We start from the raw sequence: 12565 nt of genomic DNA on the forward strand, positions 1-12565 counted from the left end.
CAAGGCATGGCAGGTGAGAAGGCAGGTGGTTGCCCCAGGAACAGGTGTGCGGGCCACGTTGTGGGTAGGGTCCCACCAGGTTTCTATTAGCCCAACCAGGTTGAATTCTTTTTTTGTAAGCAGGAGTGCAAGTTCCTCCTGCTTGTTCCCCATGCTCCTAGCATTAGTATAGAGACATCTAAGCCCCCCGGTACGTGCCCTTATTACTTCCCCATCCTGATGCTTAGTGAACCCCTGGTACTCCAACGAGAACTGTGCTAGAGTTTATTCAGGCACATCAATAGCACAGGTAGATGCTCTCAGAGTGTGGCACAGTTCACCTCTGGCCACCCTATCACAAGTCCTGGCTCTTTCTAGTTTGCTTTATGGGGGAATTACAAATCTATTGTATTACATTTACGGATTACTTGTGAAATTTGAGTAAAATGAAATGTTTAATTACTCACAGTAACATGTTCCCCTGAGTGGATTTCCAAGGTACCTGTTTTCAGAGTCACAGCTGTAGAAATAAAAATTGTCAGTGTTACTAATAAATACATTTTATAGTCTGAAAGCAATTTTAGAATGAACATTTTTTCTAAGCATGAAAGGGCACAGCTTTATTATTAAAAAGTGAGGATAAATGAATGTTTAAGGTATTTGAAATAAGGTAATTCAAAACAAATTCTATATTTTTTTCTACATGTATGAATTATTTATATTTAACTTAATAGGCAATTTGAGAACTGGAATGAACAGTCTATCCCAAGAAGTTTATTTGTGAATTCTAAAGCTCTATTATAACCAAGGATCCTGGTTTTCTCTGTTTAAAAAACTGTAAATTCTCTGATTAAAATGAAATGCCACTATATATATAGCTAACAGTTGAACGCAAAGTTTTATTAATATATTTACAATTTTAAAGCAATTTGGAAGCCTCAGTTATTTAATAAAATAAATTCTAAATATCTACAAGTTTTGGTGTTTGATTTCCAGTTTATCATGGAAAAATCAAAGCTCCTGTGCCTGCCCCCCACCCCCACCCTGCTAACCAGAATGCAGGTCCAGCTGCCCCTCACTCTCAACCCACAACCTCCTGGGCCTTGCCAGTGACCCTCACTCCCAACCCAAAGCCCTCTGGCTCTGCTGGTGCTCCTCACTCCCAACCCACAGCCCCTTGGTCCTACTGGTGCCCCTTACTCCCCACCAACAGCCCTCCATCCCCCCAGCCTTACAGGTGCTCCTCACTCCCAACCCACAGCCCCTTGGCCCTGCCAGTGCTGCTCACCCCCCAAGACGCAGCCTCCCCACCTCTGCTGGGGTGCCCCTCACTCATGAGCTGAAGCCCTCTGCCCCTCCCCCTCCCCCTCCCTGCCCTGCTGGTAATGCAGGGCTCCTGGTAGTGGTACCAAGCCTCCCCACCATGCTCTGCCCTGCTGCACTAGGTCTTACCCACTGGACCACAGAGGCCCCCAGGGGAAGGGTAGTAGAGTGGAAAGCCCTTAGACCACACCACCCAGCCCACTTCCATCCCCACCCCATGCACAAATCTGGGGGGCATATACCCTCCATGCTCCTGCTGGGAGTATGCACAGAGCTGGAAGCCAGTCTCCTGCTGCTCCCCAGAGAAGCAGCCTGCAGCTCCATCCTGCTCCCCAGCTAGGCCCTGCAGCTGCACATTCCTACCTTGGCCCTGGACCCCAGGCCCCATGCACCATCCTGGCTGGGCACCAGCCCCAGCCCTGTCCAACCCCTGACCAATCCCCTCCCTCCCTCACTATGGGGGCCTCAATGCCCCCTACCCCCACTTACCTGTGGAGAGCTGCAGGAGTTGCCTTCCATGCTGCCTGGCTGCCATGTGCATGTGTGTGCACACATGCACATGGCTCCCCCACCTGATCACCCTCCTCTGGCTTCCCCCAGCCCCTTGCAGGCTGGAACTGTGTCAGCCTTCACGAGGAAACCTGCCATTTCCCATATTTTTCTCCTTTAAAGGAGAAAATCAGCATTTTTCTCCTTAAAATGAGGAAATCTGATTTTCCCGCAGTAAACTGAAAACCCTGATCCCTAATAACTGCATGATCTATTCTGTTTTGCTTTGTGAGTTTCCTTACAAAACATGTTCCACAGCAATAATATGCTACATGGTTGCTGTTTGCTATCCTGTATAATACACTGGAACCAAAACAAAATTAAAAAAAAAACCCAACCCCCACCCCATTTAAAACCGAAAAGCAACATAGCAAACTAATTTAAAAAAAAAAGTTTTTTTTAAATGTGTTAAGTGTTAAGTAAAAAAAGCTCTGGAAGTGGAAAATGTTTGATTACTTTAAAAATATTTTCAGAATTCACATTCTGTTGGATGCATCTGCTGTAAATTGCAACTATTTTACTTCCTGCTTATGTTTTCTACAACTAGCTTCTTAGAACAGCAGCAATGTGGGCAGTGTGTAGTTTGCATACTTTAGAGAGGTAGGATATAAACAACAAACAGGATGTTAAAACTTTTATTAATATTCTTTGGCTTAACATTTATGTTTAAATATGTTTATGTATACTCAAACATGCACAATCAATATCCAAATACATCTTGAGAAACAGATTTTTCTTGGAATGCATAAAAAGCAGAGTAATGTCTTTAAGTTACTATTTCAAGGAGACAGCAGATACTTTTCAGGGCAAATCCCTACTTGGAGTCTAACCTGCTCTGTTCTGCTCAGCTGGACTGAGAAGAGCGTGCCAGGGCTTAACCTACACTGTTTCACTAACCACATGGTCCCTATGCACGTTCTCCTGAGAGTAACATCTCAGGCACAGTGCGTATACTCCAGAGAGAGCATTTGGGAGTTGCTAAAACAACTATGAAAGCCACTATGAAAGACTGCATTTCTACTCTGTTGCACTGTATGACTGCATTAGACATACATCCAGTATAACCCTTTAAGTAGACAAAATTAAATACCACTCCTGTATACTACACAGGGTACCTATTTTGTTAACCCTTGAGGACAAAGTATCTTTTTCTAAACCTCTCCTTTAAGCCATCTAGCTTATGTTATTCAAATCCATCCTTGAAAAATTCCCTGTAGCATCTCACCAATGAGAAGTAGGGGAATTAAAACTAGAACCCTTAAGATATAAAGCTTTCTTTACTACATATCCATGGGTTCTTACTGCCACTACCAATGTCCTATTCCACATCTTCCCTTGCCCCTGTTCATCACATGCTGTTGTGCCACGCTCATTTTAGGGTCAATAAAAAAAATCATTAATAAAATAATAATAAAGAGAAAAAAACATGAAAAATAATCACCCTGTTATCATGAAACTGATTCTATGGAGTGAAGGGTCTTGCAACCAGTCTGTTGCTGCTTAATTTCTTGGGGTAGCCTCTTCCATTACTGCACCAGATGATACAATAGTCATTCTGCGTATGGCAAGGTATATCAGTGACTAAACTGTCAGTGCCTTCCCCTGCTGTATAATCCTTAGAGAATAGCTACACATTTCACAATAATTAAATTAAATTAAATTAACTGGGTCATATAAAATGACTCCAAAACCCTGTATCATTTAATCATTACTTCTCTCTTAGTTTTGTATAGTAGAGTCACAATTTTCTACTTACTTGATAGGATGGTTCATAAAACAAAGATAAATGCTATAATTGTTTATTAAATCCTATAGAAACTTTCCATATGTGTAGGTCAGGATCAGTCAGTTACTGTGACTTTCTGTTACAGGAAACCCTCGCCATTTGCAGATTTGTCATTTGCTGTTTCAAATATTCATGGCGCGAATATTCGAACCCATGCTCTCTCCCCACATGCTCTTGCCATGCTCCCCCCCCCCAGCACCAACAGTGCAAGCAGCGTTTGCGGGAGCTCCGCGCTTGCCGCCACCAGGCTCCTGCCACCACCATGCTCCCACCACCGTTCATGATTGTATTCACGGATTTCCCCATTTGCGGGAATCCCTAGAACGTATCCCCCCAGGAATGGCGAGGGTTTCCTGTATTTATTGCATTTGCTCTTCAGGAAACTGGTTGGTAGGAAATGGTGCATTAGATTTATTTTATTTTGGAGTAATATTGAAAAAGCTGTTTAACCTAGATGTTGTATCATCACAGTTTGCTGAACCTGGAGGATACTAGACTTGCCACAGATTAACTCCTAAGAGAAAAATTTAAGGTTCAATTTTCTCAATTCTGCTTTGCTGTTGATCTCCTTAATAGCTCCCACTCTAATATTTGGTTGTAATTGTGTTCGTTTTATTCAAAAATAGGCCAAAGGATTCCACTGGGTCTTTGGGAAAGAAAGCATCATAAATGAGAGTACTCGTTTATGGCATTTTAAACATAATTTGATTCTTCCATTGAATTAGCACAGCTCTTTAGAGTTTTGTTTGTCTTAAACTCTCCAGACAGCATTCCTGTTTAGCATTAGACAAGAGCATAGTACTCATTACTCTGAAAGAACTGTTACAGGTTACAATACAAGGAAAATTGTTTCCTTCTAAACATGAAATAACTTCCTAATTAGCAGTGGAAATGTTACATGACACAAAACATTCAAAAGATGTAATGCTACATTTTATTCCTTTTCTCAGTTACAGCTTAATATGGTTTCTAGGGTATGTATTTTTATTACATACACATGCTCTTATTATGGTTGGTAAGGCATGCAGTCAAAACTTAGGAAATGCCATAATTAAGGTTGAATGGGCAATTTTAATTCAGCATCCTTGTGCATAGAGACAGGGTATGAACAGGTGCTCCCCTTTCTAGTTGTGGAAATTTCTGTGACAACTGCAACACTAGAAATCATTCCAGGAGAGGGAGTGGGACAGGCAGTTCAGCCTGTATGTGCCCCAGTCCACTACTCTCTTCACCTTTCCCAGGGCAGGGACACTGTGATCCTCGTCTGGGAATGGTGCAGAGAGCAGCAGCTGCTTCATTCCCCAGTCCCCACAGATAATGGAGTAGTGCAGAAAGTCTTCCCATTCCTTCCCCAGACTGGGGACCCCCCATTCCAGGGTAGCACAAGGAGCACTGCTTTGTTGGTCCACTTCCTCCCAGTCTCTGGGAGGGGAAGGAGCAGTGGGGCAATGCCTCCTGCTTGTTGCCCATATTGGAGAATGTACAGGGAGCAGTGGATGGCTGCTCTTCCCCCTCACATCTTTTCTCTCCCAGTCTCCAGGAGGAGAAGGAACAGCAGGGCAATGTCACCCACCACCCCTCCCCCTGCCGCCCGACCCAGTCTGGGGAACACGCAGGGAAAACTGCTGCTCGACTCCTCCCAGGCATGGAAGTGTTGAGCAAACAGGCATTCCTTCTATTGAGAGAAATTCTCTTGCAAGGGAGATCTTCCTCGTGTCAACCTGGAAGACCTTGCTCTTGGATGAGGCATTTGTCCTCTGGGAAAAAATGAATGAGCACCTATACACTGGCAATTTCTACTGGGGTCAAAGTCTCTAACAATATGACCATTTCCACAGGATCCCTGCTTCATCAAATTCATGAGATGGGTGGTACTCACTGAACGAACAGTCATGAAATATTTTATCTTCATTATTTAATGTGGGACACCATGGCTCATATACTGTGCACTATTCAAACCTGTTTTTGAAGGCAAAATATTCAAGCTTCAGTTCATCCCAGTCTCTGGAGGGGAGAACATTTAGTGGCACAGACTTTGCTGCATCTTCCCCACAGTTTCATTTCTTCTGCCCTCTGTCCTCCTCCTAATTGTCTCTCTTCTCCACCTGGCTCCTTGTCTCAGTCCTATTGTCTTTGTTTATACAGTCCTAAATTCTTCAGAGCCTTTTCAGCTCAATCCCCTTCTCCTTACCATGGCAATTCTAGTCTCCTTCTCTGTGCTCTATACCCAATTTCCAGTCTTTCACCCAACACAGTCCCAGTACTCCCAGCCTAGGTAGTTCAGAGTGGAGTAAGGTTGCACTTAGACTCATATAATAAATAGCTGGAATACAATCTACCCTGGACTGTCATCTATAGAGTTTGGAAAAGAGAGACTGGTGCTGCATCAGATATGGGAGAAGGAGGATGATTAAAAGCAATATGACTGCAGGCACCACCTTTTAGCCAAAGAATACAAAACACTTTACACAACTTGATTTTACAAACTGTGGTATCAGAGCCTGAACAGATAAGCCTTATAAAACTATACTGAGCTGTCCAAAAGCATCTTTAAATGGGTAATTTTGAAAGAAAAGTTAAGGAACAATGATCCATTTATGTTTTTAAATGAAGAATTTTAAAGCATCTCCATTTCTTTAGCTGTTTTTAGAACTGTTCATTGTTGCCTATTACAGCAGCACGAAAATATATCATATCACACACCATAATGATACAATGCAAGTTATTGTGAGATAATAGGATATTTTCCATTGCTCTGTCCCTTTGATGTTTCTCAGAAAGAATGGCAATATTACAAAATAGGCAGTATGCAGAAAATAGTACCTTTTATACATGAATAAAAAAATGTCCTTTATAAAACAGGAAAAGAAAACAATTCTAGGTTATGAAGTTTGGAACTTCCTTGAACTGAAATTATTAGATTGAAAATTTTTGAGAGAAAAAGTTTAACTTAATCAACACTTTTCTAAAACTGAGAAGTCTTGACATTTCTAGACTGCTTATGTTAAGGTTACTTAGTCTAGGAAGCATTTGTTTATTTAACAATATTTGCAAACTCACTCCATTGCTAACCATCAGTTAGTTGTTGTATTGCACATTTTTCCTGTGCTGTTTGAGTCCATGCCTTTAAATGTAATGCTGCATATCTAGGAATCTGTCAAACCATTGCCAAGCCTCTTGTAGACAACAGTATTCTGTAGTCACACAGCATCATCCAAATAACCTCTCCAGTGAAATGGAAAAGCATCAAATTCTACAGGTTTCACTAAAAAATTTAATTATAGAAAATAATTCAGTGACAGAAAACTATTCAGAGATTATGCAGGGGTGGAGGTTGTAGCCGTGTTGGTCTAAGGACATAAGCAGACAAGATTCCTTGGGTGAATCTGATATCTTTTATTAGACCAACCCAAATAGTTGGAGAATAGTTATTAAGCAAGCTTTCCAGTTCAAAAACCCTTCGTCAGGCTAAGGACGTTTCAGCAGTTGGTGTGTGCTCTTCCTGGACGGAAGATTCACCGTTCAGAGATTATTGCATTTCACATCAGCAAAGTATAGTCTATCATCTTTGTTCAGCAATAGTAATGATTTTAAAGATTCATCCCCATTTTCTTCAAACAATCTCTCTTTATTTGTAGTGACACTCTCCTTTCACTAATCCATGCTGCCTATCATTAATTGTTGCAGTGTTAAATTATTTATCCGTTCTTTTGTTTAACTATTCTTTTATCCTTTTATTGTTGATTCTTCATTTCTCAATCACACAGTACTTTAATTCATGATGCTTTTTAAATTATTTGTATTACAATACTGTCTAGAGGTCCCAATGTGCTAAGACGTCTTTAGATATACATGAAGAGAGCATCCTTACTCTGAAGAATATACCATCTAAATCAGAAAGGCAGAGCTGTTGGGGTTGTTCCATCTTACTAAGTCAGGTATAACAGGAAACCAAAGGCTCCTGTTACTAGCTAGGGAAAGGCACAACAGGCTAACTGGGCTGTGGAGATAACAGGCAGCTGGAACCAATTAAGCTGCAACCAGGAAGAGCAAGCTTCCTATTAGGCCTAAGAGGGACGTCTGTGCCAGAGCTAGAGAGTCACCAAACCTAAGGAACAGTGCTCCAAGGCACTTAAAGATCAATGCCTGGAGAAAGGCAGGGCTGGTTCCTCACAAGGGACAGAGCTCTCAGGAGGGAGGGTAGCCCAAGAGACCATGGCAGGTGCTAAACACACTGAAGACAAAGGTGAAACACTGTGGAGGGATGTGTAACACGTGGGCATCCCGGGACCGGTCTAAACGTAGGCCCACCCACTTGTCTTAGGGCCAGCCGCCTGCCTCCTCTCCTGCCATGCCTCGATGTTACTAATTATCTGATATTAATCAGGCAGCGGAGGATGCCCATTTATCTGTCCTGATGTCAAGGGCCTACATATACAAGTCAGACTTCTCCTTACTGATCCCATGCCTCGCAGATGCCACCTAGCTAGCACTGGGTTCTGTCTTTACACACACACACACACACACACACACACACACACACACACACAGGGCCCCAGGCCCCACACACTGGGCTCTAAGCCCACACACACACACACACACACACACACACACACACACACACACACACACACACACCCACCCACCCACCTCAGGGCTCCAATCCCTTCTCTGGGACCAGGACTCCAAGCCCTGACCCCAAGCCATCCCTGGGCAATCCCTTTACCCATGGCCCTGGAAGCTTCCTTAATAGCTCCCCAAGGCGCAGGGCCTCACCCCCCTGGAGCTTCAAGCTGGCTCCTATATGCAGCCTCAGACCTCAACCACAGAGACTGGGCGCTGCCACAGGTCCCTCCACCAACCTGGGCCCTGCCTCAGTACTCTCGGTGAGTCTGGGCTCCCCCTGCTCGATCTCACCCACCAAGGATGTGTGGCTGGGGTTAGGAGGCACCCCATACTTGCCTTTCACCAGGGAGGTCACTGGCCTGGCATTTCTGGGGGACTGTCCCACAACAGACAGTCCCGCCAGGCCACCCGTCCCCAGCAGGGTGAAGTTTTCTGTCATGCCCAGGACCATCCAGAGCAGCGGACCTTGGCTAAAAGGAAGCACAGCCAGAAAAAGGGGGCCAAAGCCGGGAAGGCCAAAACCCTGTCAAAGGTTTTGAGGCCTGAAGGGACAAACATTGCATTGGGGGTGAGTTTTCCCACTGAAGTGATAATCTGTAACATCTGCAAGGCATGGGTATGAGGGCAGACAGAGGCCACAAACATGATCCTTATGGCATCCGGTGTCATAGGACATCAGTAGAGCTGGGAAGGCTGTGCCAGATTGGCTGAAGGCAGAATGGACACGGACTAGACTCACTCTGGACTCCTTGGGGCAGCCTCCCAACTTTTGGGGGGAACAACAACAAGACATGACAAGAAAGCAATAGTGAAGGGCACCCCAAGGGGTCTGAGTGAGCAGGTGCCACAGTGCCCTGGACAGAGGTCTTGTCATATTAGGACATAGTAATTGGACCAGAGAAAGACACAGAGAAACTGACTCTAACTTGGTGGCATTCAGTTGTGAGAAGGACCCCCAAGAAAAGAACAGTTAATTATTGAGAGACCTGCCCACCGATCATTTGTTGTTTAGGGTGTTCATCTGCAATGTGAGAGCATGGCAGAAGAGGGACTTGAACCCCTATCAAAGGGCAATGCTCCAATTATCCAAGGCTTTTAGATGTTCTAACTCCTGTCTCTCATTGCCTGCCATGACATGACTTGAAGGGGGCACCTAGTGGCAGCAACACGAGAGCAAGGCTGGCACACCCTGTACAAGCTACCCATCACTAAAAGAAATGGTGACCTCCAGTGGTGGCTGCTACATGGGGCCCTGCCTTCAGGCACTTTTGTCCACTATTTAGACTTTGTGACATTGGTGGCTTGCCATTTGTGCAAGGAGGAGGTGGAGGAAACTTTTCACACCTTCCTGGACTGCCCCGAGCTACAGCCAATCTTTGCTACCCAGCACCCTCTTCAGCATGCTGGACTTTGACTTCTCTGATTGTGTACATCATATCTATCCCATAAAGAATAGCCAAGGAGAGCACGATCTGCCTCACCAACTTCCTGATGGGCCAGGCTAAGATGGCAATTCTGAAAAGCTACTGAAACCAGCTCACTGGGGCCAGTTTCAATGATGGCCTCCAACTCTTCTGCTTCCTGGTCCAGGAATGTGTCATATTTGAATTTGGACACGTCACCTTGCAACAAAACGTGGAACAGTTTGTATTGTGCTGAGCCATCTTCCTCTGCAAGATGGAAGGTGGACAGCTGGTCCTACATGTGTGACCCCATAAGGATGTAGGGGAAGGAGTTTCAGTCTCTGGTGACATGCTATTTTTTTGGTGCTAACAAGTATTTCATGCTTGTCCCCTGAGATGACCACATAACTTTGCACTTTCATCATTTGTTTTGAATATTTCTAAAATAAAAATTTTAAGTCAAAAAAGTCTCTGTCTCAAATCTCAGAAAAATCTCAGTTTCTAATGGAGAGCTGGAAACTTTTTGAGCTTTCAGAGTTTCTCACAAGGCCAGAGATCACCTTCCCACCTGGCTCATCTTCTCATTCTTCATTCATTTACCTATCCACCAAACCAAATTGCCTCTCGCAGGCTTGTAATTTACTGGTTCTTCACTGACTCCCATCCCAAGGATGCCTTATACAAATCCTATATTTCCATACCATATCTCTTTAGCTTATATATTTCTGTTTATGTCAAAGAAGCAATATTATGTAACCTGAAAATATCCTTTCAATCTGTCTAAACCATTGTGGATATTAATGTTTAAAAAGACATTGAAAGAAGTATAAGAAAGAAGCCTGTCTGGACTTTTGGTACTAAATATTTTGCAATATAATGTCATGGACAAATTCAATATAATTGTTAAGGAACATTAATACCTGAAAACAACAGTATCTGAAAACCTGACCTTCAATGTTCCTGAAGGAAATATGACAATGCAATTTTAAAGTTAGCCATTTCAGCTGTTTTGGCATAATGTGTGAACAAATGATATAATGTGCATAATATTAAACCAAGCTTAGCAATACAGAGCAACAAAATATTCTGATATATTTCTAAGCATTGTATGCTCATAATATATATTGGGACATAAGCTGAGGTACAGTTATTATTAACTAGCAAGGAAAGCTTGCTTGATCATTAGTTGAATTATACTATTTAAATGCTCTTTTTTAGCAGTGTAAAGAATAATTCATAGGTTTAAAAATATGTTTATACATAAGTAAAAATATGCAAACTTCCATTCAGTTTAGTACTGTCTAGTAATTTGAACCTCTTCACAGTATCTATTGAGTGTTTGTACTGCTTTGTAAAAGTCAAGAAATATGGTTCCAATTACAAAGCACTATTCACTTAATTAATTCTATCATTATGTGTTTTACTTATTACAGTAATTTCTGTACGTCCCACCCCAAATCTAATATACAGTTTAGAATAGTATCTGCTTTCAAAGGCATACATTTGGTTACATCTGCAACATTTATGTTTCAAATCTGTGAAACTGGAGTTACATTTGACATTTTAGATGATGTAGGTCTATGATCATTTGCTTTAAGTGGTAATAATGAATTAGCAGTCCTACTTTGGCATGTCTCCAAAGACACAGCTCCCATTTCCAAGGATAAATGAGAGAATGTTTTTAATGGATTACTTCCAGAATCTATGGTTTCTTCCAATAAGAAAGTATTCAATCCATCAAGCTCATTTGACCTTTAGATTGCCCACTATTAACAGTTGTTCTCTAACCCATTCCTCATTTATCCTTAAAAAACTAAAAACAGTTTGATTTTCTTTTTCATTACCTCCTGCAAGTCAAAATACAGGTTATAGCCAAATGGATAATTAATTTGCCTAATCTATATTTGTGAACTTGCTAGCCATAACTTGTTTATTTTTCCACCTTCTATAAATCTCCCCAACAACAGCTATAATGGAAACATCTGTAAAACTTATTTTTCTTAATTAATAGAAGCATCAATGCATGGGTCTCTAGGCATTTGATACTTCAAATATCATCCTTTACCACACTTCATTAAGTACCATGTATGATCTCATTCAATGTACCCATAATGCATGCCTGCTATCATTCTGATCATGAGCATACTTCTACACATATTACTAGTGGTGACAGTACGACAGCACATAAGAACCATAGTCAGGGCCATGACTTCTAAATGCTAACTGCCCCAAAACATCCATAGCTTCATGGATGGGTTTTGCAGTCTACCCATCACTTGGCTAGTAGGGGTGCATGAAGCGGGCCTATTCGATTCGGATTCGGCCCGAATCGGGGACAGTGATTCAATTCCCTGATTTGGATCACTGTACCTGAATCGATTCGGCTGAATCCAAATCTGAGGATTCAATGCTGGAGACACAGTTTTAAATGTTTTTTCCTACGTATCTCAAGGTAACAGGCACAGCTCATGAATGCTGCGATGGCAGGGTGCATGAAACATCCCACAAGAGTGTGTCCCCCCTCCCCCAGTGTGCTCAGCGGTGAACACAAGTGGATCAGAAGTACTTCCGGTCCACTTTCAGGTCTGCTGGGGAGCGCATCGGGGGGGGGTCCCTGCATCCCCCCGCTCAGCGATCAGCCACAGGGAGGGACCCCAGGTGCGCCCCAGACCCAGGAGGCACCAGTCATCAAGCCGGGGGAGGGGCATGGGGGGAGGCTCTGTGCGCTCCCTGGCAGACCCAGAAGTGGACCAGAAGTGCTTCTGGTCCACTTCCAGGTCTGCTGCTGAGTGTGCTGGGGAGCCCCCCGCACTCATGTGGGATGCTCAATCCACCCCAGCATAGCAGCATTCACGAGCCGCCTGGTACCTCGAGGTACCTAAAAAAAACCATTTAAAGT

General features: G+C 43.1%; 1 protein-coding gene across 3 annotated transcripts in view; it reads right to left on the reverse strand.

Moving 5' to 3' along the window:
* The window catches only part of ATRNL1 (attractin like 1), a 1033288-nt gene that overhangs the window by 570999 nt on the left and 449724 nt on the right, over positions 1-12565 (reverse strand). For all 3 annotated transcript variants that reach the window (XM_019485923.2, XM_059730100.1, XM_059730101.1), the window contains exon 21: positions 447-499. In XM_019485923.2, the coding sequence (XP_019341468.1) occupies positions 447-499 (53 nt within the window). The remainder of the gene's footprint in view (positions 1-446; positions 500-12565) is intronic.

The sequence above is a fragment of the Alligator mississippiensis genome, chromosome 6 (assembly GCF_030867095.1).
Source record: "Alligator mississippiensis isolate rAllMis1 chromosome 6, rAllMis1, whole genome shotgun sequence".
In the NCBI taxonomy this organism is placed as follows: Eukaryota; Metazoa; Chordata; order Crocodylia; family Alligatoridae; genus Alligator; species Alligator mississippiensis.